At 38.9% G+C, this 21,746-nt stretch overlaps 1 protein-coding gene across 1 annotated transcript in view; it reads right to left on the bottom strand.

The window, feature by feature from the left end:
• Positions 1–21,746, bottom strand: part of CCDC73 (coiled-coil domain containing 73) — a 56,552-nt gene that overhangs the window by 216 nt on the left and 34,590 nt on the right. The window contains exons 7-13 of the mRNA XM_048484583.1: positions 20,918–21,053; positions 18,907–18,986; positions 14,663–14,791; positions 14,045–14,104; positions 9,486–9,596; positions 6,117–6,327; positions 2,228–3,598 (exon numbers count right to left, since the gene is read on the bottom strand). Of these exons, the coding sequence (XP_048340540.1) occupies positions 2,228–3,598; positions 6,117–6,327; positions 9,486–9,596; positions 14,045–14,104; positions 14,663–14,791; positions 18,907–18,986; positions 20,918–21,053 (2,098 nt within the window). The remainder of the gene's footprint in view (positions 1–2,227; positions 3,599–6,116; positions 6,328–9,485; positions 9,597–14,044; positions 14,105–14,662; positions 14,792–18,906; positions 18,987–20,917; positions 21,054–21,746) is intronic.

The following is a 21,746-nucleotide window of genomic DNA, read 5'->3' as shown; positions in this document are numbered from 1 at the left end:
CTGATATTGAAATCTAGTTAGCTTATCTATACAGACATTTTTAGTTTACTCCTACAACAAATTAGCCGTGAGTTCATTATGCTTCCTGTCATCAGGACCTACAAGTCCTCTGCTTCAGATTTTTCTTCAACTCCTGTCCTCTCCCTGAAGCCAATAAATGACATCCAAAAAGCTACCTTACGAACTTGACTCCTGCTGCCTTTCTAATGAACCACTATGCAATATCAAAAATCTCCTTTGGAAAATTTCTTTACCAATTATTCTCAGGAATTAGCCAATAGGGACATGTTTTGCCTGTCTTAAGAGAGCTACATCAGCTGCCCATTTGCTTCTGAGTCCCATTCAAAGTGCTGGTTATGACCATTAGAGCCCATTACAGACTAGGACCCACATATCTAAAAAACTGTCTTCTCCCATATGTTTTATGTGCCAACTACATTCTTCAAGCTGCCATCTAGTAGCAGTTCACCAGTTTAAGGTAGCCAATCTGATGCAACCAGAGCCTTCTCCAGTGCAACCCTCACTTTATGTAACATACTGTCTGAGGAAGTGAGGGAGGTACTGTTGTTAGAAATTTTTAGGAGGCGCTACAAGTCTTATTGTATTCACCAGGACTTTAAATGGGTTATAAATTGCAGGTGTCTTGAAGGAGGAGGGTCATTTAGGGTTGGGGGGGTTGGCTTAAACTGTGATGTTTTAAATTATTTGTTAGCTGTCTGAGCTATGAGGAAAGGTAGGATAGAAATATTGCTATGGGATATGGAAGGTACGCTGTTGAAGCATACCAACCCAAATTCCACAGTAAGACCTGACAATCAAAGAGGCAAGCCAGCAGTTCATTAGCGCCAAGCAGGGCTTTCATGCACCATTTCAGGCAGGACCTCAGACTAAGTAGCCACAAACAGCAGTTATATAAGGCAGGATAGGACTTTATTAATTCTGCTGGTGACCATATAATGCTAGGCTGAATGCTGCAACATACTGCTTGGTCATCTACAGGATGGAAAAATAGCATTTATACCCACATATTCAAGGCAGCTATCAATCCAACATCAAGGTCACAAACATAATAGTCCATTTAACAAGATTACAAAATTTTAAAAAGTCAAATCTGCCAAAAGCTTTACTCTTCAGGTTATCAATTTGAATATTATCTTAAAGGTTATCAATTTGAATATTATCTTAAAGATGAAGCAAAATGCAATAATTTAATCAGTAATTCATTTTTTTATCCCAATACTGCATTACAAAATGAGTATACAGACATTAAACTAAAGGTAAAGGTACTGCACTGTGCAAGCCCTGGGTCATTACTGACCCATGGGCTGACTTCACATCGCAACGTTTACCAGGCAAACTACATTTACAGGATGGTTTGCTGTTGCCTTCCCCAATCATCTACATTTTACCCAGTGGTGGGATCCAAAAATTTTAGTAACAGGTTCCCATGGTGGTGGGATTCAAACTGTGGCGTAGCGCCAATGGGGCTGGGTGGGGCATTCCGGGGGCAGGGCATTCCTGGGCAGGGCTGTGGCAAGGACACAGCCACTGCACCGGTCCTTGGGCGGGAAATGAATGCATGCAGGCGCAGGCTGCCACGCATGCCGGTGCACCTCCTGCTGGACTGCTTCCAGTTCTGCACGCTACTGCTGAGAGGAGGGGCATAACTAAGGCAAAAATCACGTGGCAAAATCACCAATTAGTAACCCCCTCTCGGCACACACAAATAATTAGTAACCTACTCTTGGGAACCTGTGAGAACCTGCTGGATCCCACCTCTGATTTTACCTCAGCAAGCTAAGTACTCATTTTAGCGACCTTGGAAGGATGTTAGGCTGAGTCAGCCTTGAGCTGGCTACCTGAAAATGACTTCTGTTGGGATTGAACTCAGGTTGTGACAGTTCAGAGTAGTGATTAAGTTGTACATTGAGTTCGGGTATCCATGACTATCAATTGATTCTCATGATATATGTGCATGAAGTAAAATAAGCACACATGTGTTTGTCACATTTTATACTGTGTATAAATATACATATTGTTTCCAGCACAGAAACACTGTCCGTGTAGGAAATCATCTGGTATGAACTGGAACACTTTGTCTTTGAGTATGGATCCTAGCAGATGCTGCCAAATTGTTAAACATCAGTCACCTGAAACTAGAACCATTAGTATGACAGTACATGGACAATGCTTTGAAACAACTATGAACATGTAAATAATTTCTTACTTGTTTTTTCTGTTTTTTCAGCACCTTTTATGTTTATATTCTCCCCAATTTTTCTTGAATGGGTATTTTTTATATCTTGAATACTTAGTTGCTCTTTCAAAAAGAAAGGCACTCTGGAAGTTGAAGAAGACACAATCTGACTTTCACATTGACATCCTCTTGGTAAATCCAAGCATGCTGATTTTTTCACAGTTTTATCCTTACTCAGCAGATCAAAGGATAACTTGCCATTTCTACTTAATAAAGTGCCAGATGTTTTTATGGATAAAGAAGACAATTCCTCCATGTTTTCTTCCTCGGTCATTTTCCTTGTAACAGTAGTGCATAATGACTCTTGCTTGTCTTTTAACACTATAGTTTCTTTATCATTCATTACTAGAAATTGTTCACTCATAGCTTTGGAAGCCTGGAATTCTGTTTGTTTATTGTTGGTATTTTTTTCGATTTTCAAATCTACAGCCTGAGATTCATTTTTAGTGCTGAGAGGCAAAACTTCGTTTCTTTGCTTAGGTGTCTTTATAAACATTTCTGGCAGTCTCAACCTGTCTTCTTCTAGCTGCTCATTTGGTATCTCATTTACATCAGCATGTTTAGATAATTCTTCAGCATTTACATTTAAGTTCTCCTCCAGAAGCATATAATTGGTGTTGTCATCATTGGCAACATGAACTACTCTGTTACAGACAGAGGCATGCAAATGTGGAATGTTCTCTGGTGTGCTGCAAGTACTGCCGAACTTACATTTATTATTTTTGCATGGATCATCAATATGTATTTCTTCATGAGAAGTATTAAACTGTTTATATAAATCGATGTTAGAGGTTACACAGTGAGTGCTGTGAACTGATGTCACCTTTTCTGCTTTACCAATATCACTAGATTGCTGTAAGCCACCACTGTGGGAGGTAGGGCGATTATTCTCTATTTTCTGTGACAAGATGTCAGAATTAACTTTAGTCTTAGTTTGGTTATTTGTAGTTTTCTCACTGACAGTGTTGTCCTGAATAGTGGAATTTTTATCAAGTGATTCACTTGAGAAGGAACATTCATGGGATGCATTGCTGATGTTTTCATTTGTCTTAGAAATGAGTGTTTCTGAGAGCAACTTAGGGTCTTTGACTGGTACCATGGAGTGGCAACTGTTTGGGGGACTAATTTCTACTCTTGTATATATTTCATCAGACAAAAAATGGTCTTCTTTTTCATTAGCAGCTGCTTTTTCACACTCAGCAACACATGACCCAGAGGTCAGCCCTGGCATAATGAAACTGAGCATGCAGAGGGGGTTGCTTTCAGAATCCTCCCTTTGGTTTTGTTTGCAAAGACAAGCTATATCATCTTCATTCACACAATTTTCAAAGTAATTTAAATCTGTCAAGGTAAGAAGACAAGATTAATGATGAAAATGTCAAATGATTAAAATATATGCACAAAAATTATGCTGGTTGCTATTTGATGCTATTTCCTATTTTAATTATTGTATTCTCAGTTTGTAAAATAACTCTCTGAATTTAAAAATATCCTAAGAGATTATACAATCACAAGTGGGAACCTGCAAGAACTTGAAGAGAGGAATCTCATTTCCCACTCTCCCACTATTTCCTTTTCCCTTCTCTGAAAGGAACATTAGAAGCAGGTGACCTACAAGAACTTGCAGGGGACATCTCATCACTCCCATGCTATTAACTGTTTCCCTTCCTTGAAAACCCTCATAGCTTCTTTTTTTTTCTGCTTCCCACCTACCAACCAACCTACCTTTTATTTGCCCCCCTCTTCAGAAACATTTTTATTTACTTCATTCATAGCTCTTCTTTTCCCCCAATGGGGACCCAAAACACCTTACATCATTCCTCTCTCTTTCATTTTCTCCACACAATAACCTTATGAGATAGGTTAGGCTGACAGTATGTGACTGGCCCAAGGTCACCAAGTGAGCTTCCACATCAGATTGGGAATTTGAACCTGTCTCTCAGATCCTAGTCTGAAGCTCTAATGGTTACAGCACAGTGGCTTAAGTGGAATGGCTGTTGTTGAACAGTCATAAGCAGCCAGGATGAGTCATACAAGTTAGGTAGTGACAAGTTGCTGTGGTCTGATGAGTCCTTCCTCAAAGACTAAGAGCCCTGGAAATGGCCCCGTCTTCTCCTTCTACCTTTTACTGACAGAAACGAAGCCTGGAATGCTAACAAAACTTTTGTGGTTGCCGCGGAATGGCCACTGAGGGTGTCTATTTCTTAAAGCCTCAGACACTTCTTTTATCATTTGGGTTTTTAAACCCCCCACTCTGTGTGTGTGTGCGTGTATTTAGGTAGGTAGGCAGACACATTTTTCAGATTTTTGTCCAAAACTGGGGGGAGAAGGTTTGTTTGCTTGTAGAAAGATCTGTGCTGTGGATTATAGGCGATTGAGAAAGATATGATATTATAGAGATGGAAGACTGGCAGAGTAGGAGAAATACATGCTTCATCAGATAGAAGGTTGTTTCCATAGAAAACAAGCTAGTTCCTCGAAGTGTTAACCTCTTTCAATGTTCTGCCAGGCTTGAGCCCAGGGGTCTGGCACCCAGATTGACTAAGGCTCTAGCAGCCGACATGGGAGAGGGTTTGAAAAAGGGAGGTGTTCCTTTATTTGGTGAATGGGAAAGACAGATGCATCTGTGTATGAATGAGTGTGAGAAAAGAGTTCCTTTGAAGGAGTGCTCAATGTGAGTGATGAAGAAGGATGCTGCTTTCAGGTATGGCCCTTGGGGGTACACCATGCAACTGACAGTCCTTTGGTTGAGAGCAGCAAAAGTATTCCATCTGCTGGCCTTTCTCCCCTCCCCATTTCCCCTCCTTTTTCCTTTTCCTTTTCTTTTTTCCACTTATATGGGGATACTGAAGACCGTTTATAAATTCCAGTCATAATCTGTGTAGTTTTTGGTGCCAGACTTCCTGTGATTTGCTTTTACTGATTGAAATTTGACTGAATTTAAATGTATCATTATGGTTGTAAGCCGCCCTGAGACCGAAAGGGGAAGGGTGGCCTAGAAATCCAATAAATGGATGGGTGGGTGGGTGGACGGACGGGCGGACGGGCGGACGGGCGGGCGGGCAAAATAAACAGCCTCCCTCCAATTCTGGACCAGATATTTAAAGACTAGCCAGTAATCTTTCATTCATGCTTCTTTAATTTTGCTTAGCTGTATATAGATCTGTCTTACAGGTATTATGAGTTGTGCCTTGCAATAATAGATTTATTTAACTAAAGACCCTGGATATTTCCTTACTCAAAGCCTTGCTACTTGGCAATTTTAACAGAAGGTTCCCCTTTGGTATCAGTGCTTGGGCAACACTAAGTGAGAAGGGTAGATTAATCGAGCCCGAGATCGTGGCAAGAGAGAAAGGCAACAAGCAGGTTCCTGCTGACGGTGTTGCGATCTGGCAGGGGAAGTCTGAAGAGAAAGTTCCCTCTCATTTATGGGGTGGTACAGCCATTCCATTACAAGCAGCTTTCTGCCCCAGGTTCCTGATGGAGTTGTGAGCTGGCAGGGAAAAGTTCCCTTTCATTTATGGGGTGGTACAGCCACTCCATTACAATTTGACTTGTACATTCATGACTCCAGTCTATGGATTTGTATCTTCAGATTTGGCCAGAATTAAAACTAGATATATGGAGGCTGTCTGATCATTGAAGGAGCACAACTGCAGGGCAATCAAGGCTGTGACCTGATCTGGTTCTTGATCAGCACAAGCACTATACCAGCACCTTGGAACCCAGCAAAAAGGAAAAATGTAAATATACAGATTATTTTGCCAAAGGACAACACCAAGCCTACTTCTTGTACCACAGAATTTAGTCCTCCCCACTCTTCTCTCATTCCTTACACTGGAAATAGTAATATATATACCTTCAACACTGATTAAATTCATTTCCCTTGCATTTATAACTGCGTAATTTTGTTCCATGTGTATTTCATCAGAATCCAAAGAGGAAGTTACAGTATTGTTTACTTCCATTTTTTCTAATTCAAGATTATTAGAAACTTTGGTTGTTGCTTGTGTATATTTGTTTTCTTTCTGACTGCTGTGTGTTTCATTTTCAGTAGACAACTGTTGAATCTGGAAGAAAACAAAGAACAAAGATGTATTTTTGTAAGGGCTTAGTGAAAATTTTACTTTATTTGTTTTATAGGCTACTCTTCCTCCATTGGGCTCAGGGTGGCAAACAACATTAATTAAAACATCAATCGATTAATAAAATTCTACAATATATCCTGGCACCATTAACTCTACTATGAATCATTTTAAAATTGAACTCTATCCCTTAAAAACCACATTCATACCAATTGAAGGAAAAAAGGGAAGAGACAAAGAGGGAGGAAGAAGGGGGGCAGGGGAGGGAGAGGCCAGTTACATGGATATTGTTGCTGTCTTCAAGCACAAGCCTGGCAGAACAGCTCTGTCTTACAGACCCTGCAAAACTGCACTAAGTCTAGCAGGGACTGGGTCTACTCGACAGAGCGTTCTACCATGCCAGGTCCAAAGCTGAAAATGGGGAAGGAGTGCATTTTGTCATGAAAAAGTAGCCCTCTCCTTGCTAATTTTTCTTATAGTGTGAAATTGATCCCAAAAGTGATGAGAATTGGAATGGGGAAAGATATGTCTTGTTGCCAAATGAACCAAGTTTCCTTGATGATGAACATGCAAATATCAAAATCTAATCAAAACATGCAAATCAAAACATGCAATCTAAAACATGCAATCTAATCAAAACATGCAAATATCAAAATTTAATCAAAAGTAATTCAGGGCAATCCACATCCACAGTTTTTGAAAGATCACTTTTCAGGTTGAAATTCGATCACTGTAATAGTTTGGCACAACCCTAACTTAATTGCATATATTTAACATATACCGACAATGGCCTGAATTCAAAATCTGACATGAAAACTGGATTTATAATAAGGGGGGCAGGGGTAAAATGTAGCCAGATTTACAACAGTTAGTAATGGTAACTAGCGAAGACCATTTTTTCTTTAAAAGATTACCGTACATACTCGCGCATAAGTCGAGGTTTTCAGCCTTTTTTTAGGCTGAAAAATGCCCCCCTCGACTTATACATGGGTCCCACTTACCGGTAATTCTTGTGTGGTGTTCCCCCTGTCCCATCTTCGCTCTGTCCTGCCTTCTTCTCTGCCGCCCCCCTTTCAGCCGGTTTTTTATGCTTAGTTTTCTGCTTCACTCTCTCCTACCGGCTGGCAGGCCCCCATACTAACGCACCCTTTCTTTTCTTTCCCCCGCAGGCTCTAAGGCTTGGTTTTAGAGAAGCTTCCTGTTGGGCAGCCTGTCTCTATGGTTTTCTTAAAAGGGCAATGCTCCAAAGATTGCTTAAGCAACCTTTGGAGCATTGCCCTTTTAAGAAAACCATAGAGACAGGCTGCCCAACAGGAATATAACAATAACAATTTTTTTGGTCATCAAGTTGCAATTGACTGATGGTGATCCTCCCTTCGTCAGGGTTTTAAAAAGAAGAGATCTTCAGAGGTGATTTGCCATTGACTTCCTCTGCATAGTAATCCTGGTATTCCTTGGTGGTCTCCATCCAAATACTAACCAGAGATAACCCTCCTTGGTTTCTGATATGATTCGGCTAGCCTGGATTATCCAGGTCAGGGGATAATAACTAATATCCCTCCCCTAACCATATCTGCCAGCCTGTTCAATAGGTTCAAATGACCTTCCCATTATAGATAAGGACATACCTCCAAATAAATCAGCAGCGTATATAGAAATGTTCTAATTTGGACTGGTCTCTCTTGTTGGATTGGAAGAATGATTTAGAGATTGTTGTGATTTTTTTAGATAGGCTTGGTGTGTGTTCCAGTTCAGAAAATATGTCTTGCCAACCTTAGCGCACCTCATGAACTAGATACACACATACTGCACCCTTCCCCATGAAAGAGTGCTTTACTCTCAAAATCAGTTTCAACTATTACCAAATACTCCTTGCAATTAAGAATATCACATGTAGATTGGTTTCTTTGGGTTAGGAGGGCACACATGTAGAAGAAGGCACTTGTTAGCCATCTGATTTGTGCTCAAAAATAAACTGAAATCCATCTCCTTCTCAAAGAAGGGCAGCTGTTGCATGGTTGTCTGGGACCAAAGAGATAATGGGAAAGGTTTCCTTGACTTAGAGGACAAGACTTCATATAATAGGTGGAAATGGTATACAGGCAAAGTCCCATAACATCCTAGCTAGAACCTACCCAAATTAGGACATAGGTTCCAAACCTTCCTTTAACCTTGATTAATTGCTGTTGTTGCAGTGAGATACTGGGAACTGGTAGCTGTCTTTCTGCATGGGTAATTAAAAATTAAATATAGATTTTAAATTAGTAAGCTTGTGTGAACATCTATGTATCCACCTGGTGCTTTAGGTAAGCGAACCTCCAGGCTGGGCCTTCCTCAAACCTTCATTGATAGAGAAGAGAAGAACCCTGGAAGACTCCATTATTATTTTGATTGGCAATATCTTTGTGAGCGTTTCCTGATACATATAGTTGTTAGTTTAATGTAAATATTTGTGGGGTATGGAATTTAGCACCCTGTTACACAATGGAGACCCTGACCTGGGTGTTCAAAGTGAGATGTTCAAAGAGATGTTCCCATCAGATCTCAGAAGCTAAGCCAGTAAATCCCTCAAAGATGGAGGGTCTTTGGCAGGGTTGGAATAAAAGCTAACTTTAAAAGCCAGGAGTCTTCTGTTTTAAAAGTTACATCTGATGTCAGATGCACAATTTGGATAGATTTTTAAAGTTATATGAGTATCTATTTCAGAGGTATATTTATTTATTTTTATTTATTTATTTATTCATTATATCAGGGGGAAATGGTGCCCGGAGACAACCCCTTTTCCCGCCGCCCCTCCTGCACCCCCCCACACTCAGGGGTGGGGCTTGGGGCAGGGATGCCCCCCGCCAAGCCCCCACCCCTGGTCTCTGTGCAGGCTGAGCTCCAACCAGCCTCTGTCCAGCACCCCCCCCCCACTTGATCAAAAGGTGTGCATCCGGGGACATGAGTGGCCCCTTGTCCCAATAGGCCGTATGCGTCTGATCTATTTCTTTAGAAGTCTGAAGCTTTCTGGAAAGCAAATAATACATCACTCTTCTTGCCTCATATTATCAAATATTTTCTTGGCTTTTTGAAATTATTGGGAATGTTTAGCTTAACATTTGCAAATATTAATACTCTAATATTTAAATAATATAACCTACTTCATTTTTCCAAGTTGCTTGAGCTTTCTCATGTTCATGCTGAAGATTAAGGAACTTTTCTTCATTTTCTTTTGTCTTCTCCCTTTGCAGCTCATTATCTCTTTCAAGGGTCTGCAATAAAATTAATTATCCAAAAAATAATCAATACAACATTAATGAATTTTGATGTGTTTTATGTTGCTCGGACCTTTTTTTCTAACATGCTGAAAGTGCCATACAGATCAGTGATGATGTGCTATCTCAACAATAATTTTCATAAATTAACAGAAAGGTGCTTATAGTTTAGCTAACAGGAAACAGGGGGAGGTTATGAAAAAGAAATGGCTATAAAAGGGTATAAAAATACTTGCCATTATTCAGTTTCACTGCATAAGTTTTATTTAATGTGATGCAAAAGTAATATAAAGTGCAGAGCTAAGAAATATGAAATGTAGCACATTCTAAACCTTTTGTTTGAGAGGATAAATACTACAGTACAACCCAGACAGTATATTTACTGTACCAATCAAACTCAAATGTGCATTATAACTGTTCTATATAATTTAGATTTAGAGAACTCTGAAAAGTTCCAGTTTCCAGTTCCAGGATTTCAGTTTCTTTTTAAAATTGTCATTATATTCCTTTTAAAAAACTATTTCAGTGAAATGGAATAAAATTACATTCACTTAATACTTGCATGCCATTGCTACTGCGAACAGTGTGCTAAGCAGCATTCTGAAAAGAATTTTTAAACTGTCATACTTGTCCTACCATTTCTGGGTTAACTCATTGTCAGCTTTACTGTCATATTGATAAATTAAAGTGAGCTTGCGAAAACCAGCAATAACAGTTCTCATACATCTCTCAGGTACTACAGGATTTCTTTTCCTCTATCACAAGAAAAAAATGAATAGCAAAGGATAAAACCCAGTGCATCCATTTGACATTGTAAATACAATGTTAAAAATGTATCCAAATAGTGTTTGTGTGTGTTTTCTGTGAATCTGGAAGGCTGTTTCAGAAAGAAAAGAGACTCTAAAACTACCTTTTTAAATTGTTAAGAAGGTTAAGAGGTGACATGATAGCCATGTTTAGATATCTGAAGGGATGACATGTTTGTGAGGGAGAAAGCTTGTTTTCTGCGGCTCCAGAAACTAGGACCAGGAGTAATGGGTTCAAGGTGAAGAAAAAGAGATTCCATCGAAACATCAGGAAAAACTTCCTGACAGTAAGGGCTGTTAGACAGTGGAATGCACTAACTCGGAGTGTGGTGGAGTATCCTTCTTTGGATGTTTTTAAACAGAGGCTGGATGGCCATCTGTCAGAAGTGCTTTGATTGTATGTTCCTGCATTGCAGGGGATTGGACTTGATGGCCTTGGGGTCTCTTCCGACTCTATGATTCTAATTGCATAATCTCTATGTCTAGCCCAACCCTCTCTATAGTGGAGATGCAGGCTCAAACGTTTAAAAAGTTTAACCTGTTCCAACTGATGACCTCCTAATAACCACTGGGAAAACCTCCAAACTCTTGAAAAGACCACAGTCCTGGATTTTTGAAAATTTGGTGTCAGCCCGTTATTGGAGCAATATTTGTTACAGGTCACTAGTAGTCACTTCAAGCCCACTTTAGTGTGCATTAAAAGAATGGCATCGTCTGCATATGATGGGGAGGTGTGCTTAAGATGCCACTTTATATAACATGTATCAGCATGAATTCCAATTAATAGATAAATCTATACAAAACTTTTCTTTAAGACTGATCTTATTTTATTATTATGTGTGTTGTTTACACTCGCCTTTCTCAATGGGACTCAAGGTGGATTACACATAATGAGTCAGTACAGTCAACATCAAGGGACATTCAATAAACAAAGTGTTAGGACTGCAGAGATACAGGAGCTGCCACTATTCAAGTTCATGACCTGTGAGCCAATGCCAATGCTAGAGTAGATGAGTTTCTAGCTGCAACTGCTGCTCATATGGATAGAGAGGGAGATGGTGACATGATCACAAATGTCTGAAACAGGTTTCTTCTCTACCAGTCAGCTGAGAGTATATAAGGAGTAACTTATATATGCTATTTTTATGCTGTTTACCACCATTCATACACTTGGCTGCTCATCAGGAAAGTCAACTAGCACAAGCTCCTTGCAGCAACTGTAGCCTCTCAGGCAGACTGGAAGATGAAAATGCTCAGTCAATGTATTCTGTTTTTACCCCTTCCTTCCAACAAGGAAGTAATGTTCCTCACCCATGTTACCTTTACAATGACCCGTGAGTTAGTTGGGCTGAGAAAGAATAATTGGCCAAAGGTCACCAATTAAGGATAATGGCTGCTTGCTTTGCCCTTGTGGTGTTGGCTACTCCTAGCAGCAATCTCTGCTTCATAAGGTATGGAACTTGGAACAGCAAATACAAATGGCTAAAGAAATAGCTGCTGTGCCTCTATCAGGGTAAGGAGAGGGGAGAACACCAGACAGCATCTTATCTATACTCCGCAAACCTGAAAATGTCCCTGGGATGGGTTTTGGTGGACTCCATGAGGATCATTCTTGAACACAAGGATGTTGAAGGACAATGTCCTAAATTACAAACTATCCCTCTTTTTTTGTCTCATCCAAATCTACTGAAAGCCACGTGATAGATTGCAAAGTTCACACTGATAGTTTCAAATAAATGATGGTTCAGTCTTAATTTTTTAACAAAACCATTTAGCAGGCAGCCAAAAAAAATTGGATAAAAAATCTGACCTGATATTTTCCTTTCAGTTCATTCAGCTCTATTTCCATTCTGAAATTTGTTTCAGTCTGTTTACAGAATAGTTGCTGCATTTGTTGTAGAGAAGTAATGATCTCCTTATTTAATTAAAAAAGCACAATTTATCACACTTTAAATGATAAGGTTATTCTGTAAAAAGATACAGGATAAGGAGTGTGTGTCTGTATATTCTTCTGTTTTTTGTTATAACTTTGTAATAAGGTGGTTCAGTAATTATTACCAGCCTCTATATCCTGAATGTCAAAGGTAAAGAATGAGAACATATAATGGCATCTTGGCTTGAAGGTCAAAATACTATGAAGAAGTGGTTAATCTCATACCACTTGAATTCCTCAAATTGCTATAGCTGAGATTCAATGTTTAATTTATTATCCGTGTTTATGATGGTACTACTTGGCCATTTTCAATATAAGGAGTAACGTATATGTTATTTTATGGAGACAATGCATGTCTAGATGGAGAAGAAGAGGGCTCATACTCCAATCCCTAGTAATGTAATGATCAGAAAAAACTATTTTATTACACTCAAGGATTATTAACTGTTTGGAATAAATCATCTCTTTCTTCAGGAATGTGTTCAAAGGTTAACAAAAATCATGCCAAGCTCTTTGATGTATCATGAAAATAAGTATGAATTCTCAGTCAGATTTCTAGATCAATAATCTGTAGCAGTCATACAAATGTTTAACAGATTAAGCAATAGTTTTTCAGCTGATTTTGAACAGCTTTCATATCACGCAGTATCTATGAAGTCTTAATCCATCAAACCTATGGCAACAAAATAGCTCCTTTTTCTTTTGATGGCCTTAACAGGTTATATATAGCAGGACAACTAGAATTTATGGTTGCAGTCCTATGAACGTAGCTGGGAATGGGTTTGCTGAACTGAACAGATTTGTAATGTAAGTGAACATGCATACAATGGGTAATGTTAGGTTTTGAACCTTAAGTCAATAAATGGACTCTGTAATGTTGATCAGGAGTGTTTATTGATGAGGCATCAAAGCACCAAAGCTTGGCAAAGCCAGTTCTGAAAAGCCTGACTTTTGCCATCCCCTTTATCCCATTGCAAGTCCCACTTTCCACTTTCCCAAGAAGTTGTGAAAAACAGTTCCTGGAGCTGTGGTGCCCCAAGGTCAGCGACAGATAGTAAGAGAAAGCCACCTGGCTTCCCGCCCCCACAAGATAACAGTTGCAACTCTGTTTCTCATGGGACCAGGGTGTCAAGGAAAGCCTAGTTACCTACAAAGCGTGTGAAGCCATAAAGTAAAGATCAAGGAAAGAATGCTCCAAATGGCAGTGGTAACATATAGCAGGCTGGTTACATATATCTTTTAGCAGCATTGATTTGTAGCTTTAAGCAGTTACATTGAGTTAGGAATGTATCTCAGTCACATAGATACAATTCCCCTGACAGGTTCTTAGTTAAGAATTAGTGCTTCAATCCTACAAGAATCTGAAGAGATAATGAGATCCAGGGACATTCTTTGATTATAAATCTAATTAGTCACAAATCAGTGATGGTGCACATTTTGGCCTAGCCTGATCACAGTTATATCAGTCTTATCTGGATACATCCTGACAGCTTGGCCAACAGTTACTTAATGATTTGAAACTGTGCTTTGCACCTCCTTGAGGTTGGCTGTGGTGGGGAAAGGATATCTGGGAGTAACATTGTAGCCAACTAAGTTCAAACAAGACACCAAAAAAATGCAGTTAAAGAGTCAGAAAAGCAATATTTATATAGTCCAAAAGCTAAGTTTAATACTTCTATATAATTATTCTTGTATTTACAAATTACCTGCTTCTCTTTTTTCAAGTGTTCATTTTCTTTAGTGAATTTTGTATTTAATTCAGTCATCTGTAAATGAAAGCAATATATTGAACACAATTCAGGTGGTTGAAACCCACAAGAATCTGAACTGATAATGCGATCCAGGGGCATTTCATGGCTAACCTTTCATGGTTAAGCCAATTGTCTTGTGAATACAGTTCACCATACATAAGAATGCTGCCAAGAAGTTGGGGGGGGGGGGGAGAATAGGCGAGACAGGAAATTCCTGTATGCAGAGCAATGAATGAGGACAGTTGAATTGTGCCCAAAATAATGTATTACAAACTTCACTAAACAATACTGTTTATTACTCCATAGTTTTAAAAAAATTAGCAAATTGTAAAAATTGTAAAAGAAATTTAACATGAAAGCATCCACTAACCTCACCATTTAATAACGGTTAAACCAAATTAGTTAGTAGTGCATGACCTAGTACATTACTGTAGTTATATAACTCTAGACTAAAGCAATGGCATCATAAAACAGGTTGTTCAAATCTAAAGCGCTAAATAAATACACTGAAGCTCAGGGTTTTTTAAAAAAATTAAGAATGCAGAATGTTAGCAGATAAACATTATGAAATACCATTGATAATTTTTGCTGTAGCATTTGCAAATCCTGTTCCTTTGCTAAAAGACTGAGATTTTCTTTTCCTGCTCTTTGCTGGAAAGTGACATTAGACCTTATTAAATCAGCAGTGACTTTCTTCAGTTCCTTAAATATAGGAAACAGTAATAAATAATTAATCCAGGATTATAGGTATAACTGCAAGCCACAAGACCCAAACCAATATTTCAACACTAGCTTTTCTCATGATAATTACATGGAAACTTCAATGACAATGAAAATACAGGATAATTAGATTAATAATAATGGAAACTTACATGTTAAACTATGACAGTTAAATATGATTTACACTGGTTTCACAACAAAACCCATCCTTTTCATAATGGCAGTGTCTTTTTCTGTTGAAACACTACTATAAATAAAATAACACTACAATCCTTTGTGTCTGATTCCTTGTTGTCATAAAAGTTCTATCAACAGTTATTACTTTAAATATAATGGAAAGGAGGACAATCTTACTCTACCAACATCACCTCACAAGAATATTAAATTAGTCACCTTGTTACTAGTAAATAATAGTGCAATTCCGCTGCTCACTTCTCTATGAATAAGTGGGACTTACTTCTGAGTTAAACTGCATAGGATTGCACTGTAAATTAGTTATATTTATGTTTTAAATGTGTTTTTCAAGCGTTTTGTATTTTGTACCTTTATGCTGTCTTTTCCTACCTAGTTTAGCCAAACCAACCAGTGTAGCAAATAAATAGTACATGCTTTGATCTCATTAGGTTACAATGTATAGCTTCTTGGGTCATAAATATTGCATCTTTCTTCCACCCCTCCCATTTTTGGATGGAGTAGCCTGTTTAATATCTGTCTCTGCTTGAGTGCTCTGACGTTTACTCAGACAAATAGCAAAGGTTATGAATGCTGAGTGTAGATAGTATCAAGAATTCTTCATGATGCCATAAGCACTGAACTAAGCATTCAGAAAGGCAATAGTTTTATCTAGCAGCAACTAAGTTTGGTCTGTTTAACTTTTCTTCATAAAACTGGAATTCCCCTTATCACAGTCCAACAGTTTAACTGTTCTGGACAAAATCATATAACAGTGGAAAGTAGAAATGGAGCTTATCCGAGCTGCTGAATTTTATGAATACTAAATTACATAAATACAGCTACCAATTTTAATGAAATTCATTTATCAGTGAATAATAGCACTGATCTAACACAGGATGATCTGCTTAAAGAAATTTGTTTTAATGTGTGACAAACACTTTTGTATGCTGTTTGATTGTACATACACAGACAAAAAGGCTTGATCTAAAAAAACCCCCACAGTAATAGCAATAGCAGATATTATGTTTCCACTCCTGCTCATTTCATCATTCTTCATAACTCTTTGACTTGCTTACTCAGAACTTTTTCCCTGCAAGGAATAAGGATTTCTGTGATAGTTTATCAGTGCACTTTCTTGATGGAGAGAACAAGATGGAGGTTTGCTGTCCATCTCAGCAACACCTCTCCCTGCCCAAAAGGGGTTGAAAGGCCAACCAGTAACCAAGAAGGAAAGAGGACTCATTTGTTTAAAAAAAAAGTTTCTGTGATAAGAAAAAATAGTAAGAAATAAGCTCCCTGTCCAATGATAGACAGTTCCCTTAAATCATGGTTTTCCACTCACACTAGAGCTAGCCCTTCCATATTCCTTCCCCTGGACCTAAAAGAATGCTCTCATTTCAGCAGCTATGATGTTTGAAAGATTTATTCAGTTGGGTGCAGTAACGGAGTATTCAATGCTGCCTTCTTGTCGTTTTAAATAATTTTTCAGCTCACTTAAATAAAAGAAACAATAATAAATGGAAGAAAATGAGTTTATAATTTTATTTTAGTCATGAAATGCAACTGGTTTGAAAGGAGTTTTAAAAGACATCATACTCCAATAAACTGTAACAATGAAAAGCTGTATGCTCTGTTCAAATGCAGAACAAAAAGTACAGGAAGAACTACTAAACCATTGACAAATGCATTTTCCTCATTTTTTCAGGGGGGGAAATGAGCATGGGGCATACTAAATTAATGAATGGCCAAACAGTTTGTGATTAATTCTGTCATTTTTTATTTTACTTATTTATTTTCCTTTTATTTATGTTATTTATAGGCTGTCTTTCTCACTGAGGCTCAAGGAAATCACAGTGTACGTCAAATGGGATCAACAAGCTGGGACATCCAACAAACAATGCAACAGTGTTTGGCTTATAGAAATCTGAAAACAAGCAAACATCTAAAACACACCTGAAGCAAAACATAAGCATTTAAACATGTTAATTTATGGAGAAATTACATTGCAGAAGAATACTTACAGCAAGAAATGATACTAATATAGCCCACAGTCCTTATCCCTTTACCAAAGCATCTTTCTGAACCATTGCAATAAACAATTCCTATTGGAACAAAGGGCCATCAAGGCACAGTCAACTTACGGCAACCCCACAGGGCCTGCCTTCACATGAGCTGTGAGAGTTCTGGGAGAACTGTGACTGGTCAAAAGCCTTAACCACTCTGGTTCTCAGCCCTATTACTTGTATAAAAATTCCATTCTGAATCATTCAGCTTTGCATATTTTGTGGAAAGTCTGCAAAGTAGGAAACTTCCTGACTTTCTTGGGCAGTACATTCCATAAGGTAGCTCGCACAGCGAATGCATGTGTATAGGCAGTTATAAATTTTGTACATTTTCAGGATATCACCTCTGGAAGGCCCTGCTCAGATGAGTAGAGGTGCCATGATGGAACATGTGGAGAGAGGCAGTCCTGCAGTTATGTTGGACCAAGGCCATGGGAGGCTTTGTATGTGATTGCTGATATTGTGAAATGAGCCCAGTAACTGAGCTCTTGACTTATTTGCCAAGAAGGAGTGGATCCTAAGAAGTGTAGAGATGTTGGGGAACTGCCATAGTTTTGGCATGGATAATTAACTCCCCAGCAAATATTGATGTCATCCTGGCTCTTGTCCAAGTTTGTCTCTTACATACTCTGTACATGGTGTAGTGATTAAGAGCTATAGACTCTAATCTGGAGAAATGGGTTTGATTCTCCACTCCTTCGCCTGAGCAGTGGGCTCTTTTCTGGTGAACTGGTTTAGTTCCACTCCTACACATGACCTTGGGCTAGTCACAGTTCTCTTCAAACTCTCTCAGTCACATGTACCTCACAAGGTTCTGTTGTGGGGAGAGGAAGAGAAGGAGTTAGTAAGCCACCTTGAGTCTCCTTACATGAGAGGAAGGCAGGGATAAATCCAAACTCTTTTTCTTCTGGTTTGTGAAGGAATTTTGACTGCTCACTTATTACCATGCCACCCATTCCTCACCCTCTCCACTGAATACTAAGGGATCAAGCAGGAAATTATGAATGCAGCGTGCCCTCTGAGTTATCATCCCTATTTGCATGTATGTAACATCATGGCCAGACAAGGGCCCCAGAGACAGTACAGTTTCTCTTGATGGTGGCACAGCACAATCAACTAGTTTGATGAAAATATCTAATGCAACTTCAAACACTCTCCTGTTATGGCATTATTGTCCACATGCAAAAAGAAAGCTGATTTTCCAATTTAAAAGCCATTCATAGTTCACATTATTCAGTATCATGCCTATTAAGCAAGGAAACAGGCACAAGCTTCTCGGTCTCCAAAAGAATACAAATTGCGGTAATATTCTGGTGGGGATAAATTACATGGGCACCAAAGCTTCCAAGGTGATCTGCACTGATTTTGATATTTATCTACAACAAAATGCTGGATTGCTTACTTTGACAGAACCCTTTCACTCCATATATTCAGATAGGGATTCAACTTGTATTTGACAATCAATATGGATGTATTTATAATCTGAGTGTGTACATACCCAAAGAGTATGGGATGCATGTGGAACCTGCCAATCAGGGGAAGTTGTCTTGCTGTCAAAGTAATAGTTCTTTATGTTTTTACATTATAAGCCCATGAGACTGTCAAGAGCAGTCAAATACATGCAGTGACCTACATGCCTCCATTCTCTTCCATTATGATTTTAACATGAAATAAAAATGTTTCCCTCAGTATATTACCTTCATGCTGCTCCAACACCCACCCAAACCAGTTCTGGAATTCTCTTCCACTAGAGGCTGGAAGCCGCTCTGCCTTCCAGCAACTCTGTAAAACTTTTGTGTTGGAAAAAAGCAGGACGGAAACTAAAATTTAAAAATAGCACTGCATGAACTTCACACTTACCTCTTTTAAATTATCTATCTCAGATTCTTGCCTTTTATTCACTGCTATCAATTTCTTATTGACCTGAATTGCTTCTACAACTTAGAGCAAGGGGAGGGGGAATGAAAAATAAGAACGGAATATTAAAATATTTTCTTTTTGTGTTATTTCAAATGCTACACATAATTGAGGTCAATTGAATGTGCGACTTGTCCTTGGACAATTACTTGAAAATCAGAATGGTCTCTCAGAAAAGGATCGTGTGAAGCTGTTGTTGATAGATAGGAAGGAAACAATAACCTCTACGGTGGCTTATTTTTTTATCTACCATGATGGCCGACAGATCCTGCTACACCTATTCCAATACCAAGCTAAAGACATAAGATGCTCCCTTCTTGTAAACAAACTTTTAACCTACACATGAATTTTTTTAAATATTTCCTTTATATTATTTGTAAAATGCCATTAAAGGTTTTTTTATTTTGATTTTGAATTGAATGTGTGTATGATTGTATTTTAATGGGGAAATTATAAATAGTAGGCAATCCCTTTATAAAATCACAATTATTCATCCATATATGAATACTCAGCTGTGCTGTCAAAGTACGAAATTTCTTTCATGTGTTTCAGTTTGTCCTATAAAATCTAATGGACCTATTTGGAGATAATTTTTAGAAAGCATACTCTGAAAAAGCAAGAGGCTTGGGTTTGAAGCATCTGCATATAAAACATACTTGGAACTGCTTTAACCTAGCCTACAGAATGATGTTTACAGTCTCCTCCCTATCAATAAACATTTTTCTCAAAGTGGCAAAGCAATGTTCTCTGGCATTAATTACATCCTTACTCACTCTTTCACCTTCATGATCTTTATTGGGGTTGTGTGGTAACCCCAGATAGACAGATAGACAGCACAAGGTTGTAATTCCAATTGCATTGCAAAGCAGAATCTCAGCAAGAGCCTGCTACAGCAAAGGGAATCTCTTCTGTAAGTCTCAGGCAATGGACAATAAGCCTTATTTCAGGAGATTGATTGATTGATTGATTGATTGATTATTTATTAAATTTTTAAACTGCCCACCCCCGAAGGGCTCTGGAGGGGATATATGGTTAAACAGCATGGGTATTCTAGGATTGCCACCATGTTTTAGTCCAACAGCTTCTTCCTATTCCCTTTTAATTCCTAGTACAAAGACCTTTAAGGCTATTCAGGTCTTTCAGTTAGAATTTGAGAGCCCACTTGTTGCTTTTTCAACAGCTACCATACATGGCTAGATCCATGTCTAAAATTTATAACCCACTAGCACGCCATGCCACGCGTTGCTGAGTCTGGTAAAGTGGAAAAGAAAGGAAAGGGGAAGCAAATGGTACAAACATGTGGCATTGCACAATGCTTGCAAGGGAGGGGAGGGGCAAGGGGCCCCTTGCTCCCCTCTCTCTCTTCCGTTCCCTTGCATGGCACCCAGCCTTATCCTTCCCTAATGTTCCCCTTCCTCTGCTAGGGTGGGTGGGCCATGTCCAGGTGGCTGATCCTGTCCCTTTCACTCCCTTCCCTTGCAGGCGAATTACCCAGCTGAAAACACGCTGGGAGGCATGAGGTATGTTGTGTTCAAATTTCAGAGTGTTTGGTCCAGCAAACCCCAGGACCCTCCCTCACCTTCCCCTTCCTCCACTAGGGTGGGTGGGCCATGTGAAGATGGCCCTCCCCATCCCTTTCACTCCATAAGGCAGCCGTTTTCAAGGAAGGCATGGTTGGTTCCCTTGTATCAGAGGGTGTTGCTTTGATGGCCAGCAGATGGCGCTGTTGCGAAACAGAACTGTGGTTCCAACTGTCACAGGTGTGGCATGCACACAATAACTGGCACAGTTGTGACATGTACACAACAGGAGGAGTGGAAACAGTATGGAAACCTGGCGCCACGCGAATGCAAAGTTGTGTGAAAATTTCAAAGCAATCAGTCCAGTAGTTTGGGAGATTACCTGTCAGCAGAAAAACACACTGATAGATTTTTATATATATAGATAGATTTACCATTCTGCTCTAATCTCTCATGTGTTCCTTTAATGGTTCCAAATTGACATGTAATAACTGCATAGCATTTTTCTACTTCATTTAGGCTCTTTTGGTGGTCTTCTTTTGCCAGCATGTGCAACTGCAATGTTTGTTCCTGTTTAAAACAAAATATACACATTAAAAGAAATGTGTACTGTACAACATACATATAAGTACATATTATTAAGGAATAGTTTTAAAAGACTTTCTAAAAACTACATTCCCATGTTATAGTTGGAAAGATTGAGAGGGCTCCAGTCCCAAAGACTTTATGGTAAAGTTTTTGCTATACATACAAAGTAGAGCTCTCAAGAAAGAGCACCAAACTCTTTTCTTGACAGAGAGACATTTTTCTCTCTTTCTCACAATACTAGAACCAGTGGGCATGCATTGAAAATGCTAGGGGAAAGAATTAGGACTAATAAAAGGAAACATTTTTTTTCACACAATGTGTAATTGGTGTTTGGAATATGCTGCCACAGGAGGTGGTGATGGCCACTAACCTGGAGAGCTTTAAAAAGGGCTTGGACAGATTTATGGAGGAGAAGTGGATCTATGGCTACCAATCTTGATCCTCCTTGATCTGAGATTGCAAATGCCTTAGCAGACCAGGTGCTCGGGAGCAGCAGCAGCAGAAGGCCATTGCTTTCACATCCTGCATGTGAGCTCCCAAAAGCATCTGGTGGGCCACTGCGACTAGCAGAGTGCTGGACTAGATAAACTCTGGTCTGATCCAGCAGGCTTGTTCTTATGTTCTTAATATGAATAATGTAGTCAAGAAAATAACAATTAACATATTTTTAAAACA

The sequence above is a fragment of the Sphaerodactylus townsendi genome, linkage group LG02 (assembly GCF_021028975.2).
Source record: "Sphaerodactylus townsendi isolate TG3544 linkage group LG02, MPM_Stown_v2.3, whole genome shotgun sequence".
NCBI lineage: Eukaryota > Metazoa > Chordata > Lepidosauria > Squamata > Sphaerodactylidae > Sphaerodactylus > Sphaerodactylus townsendi.
This window is presented reverse-complemented; position numbering and strand designations above follow the sequence as displayed.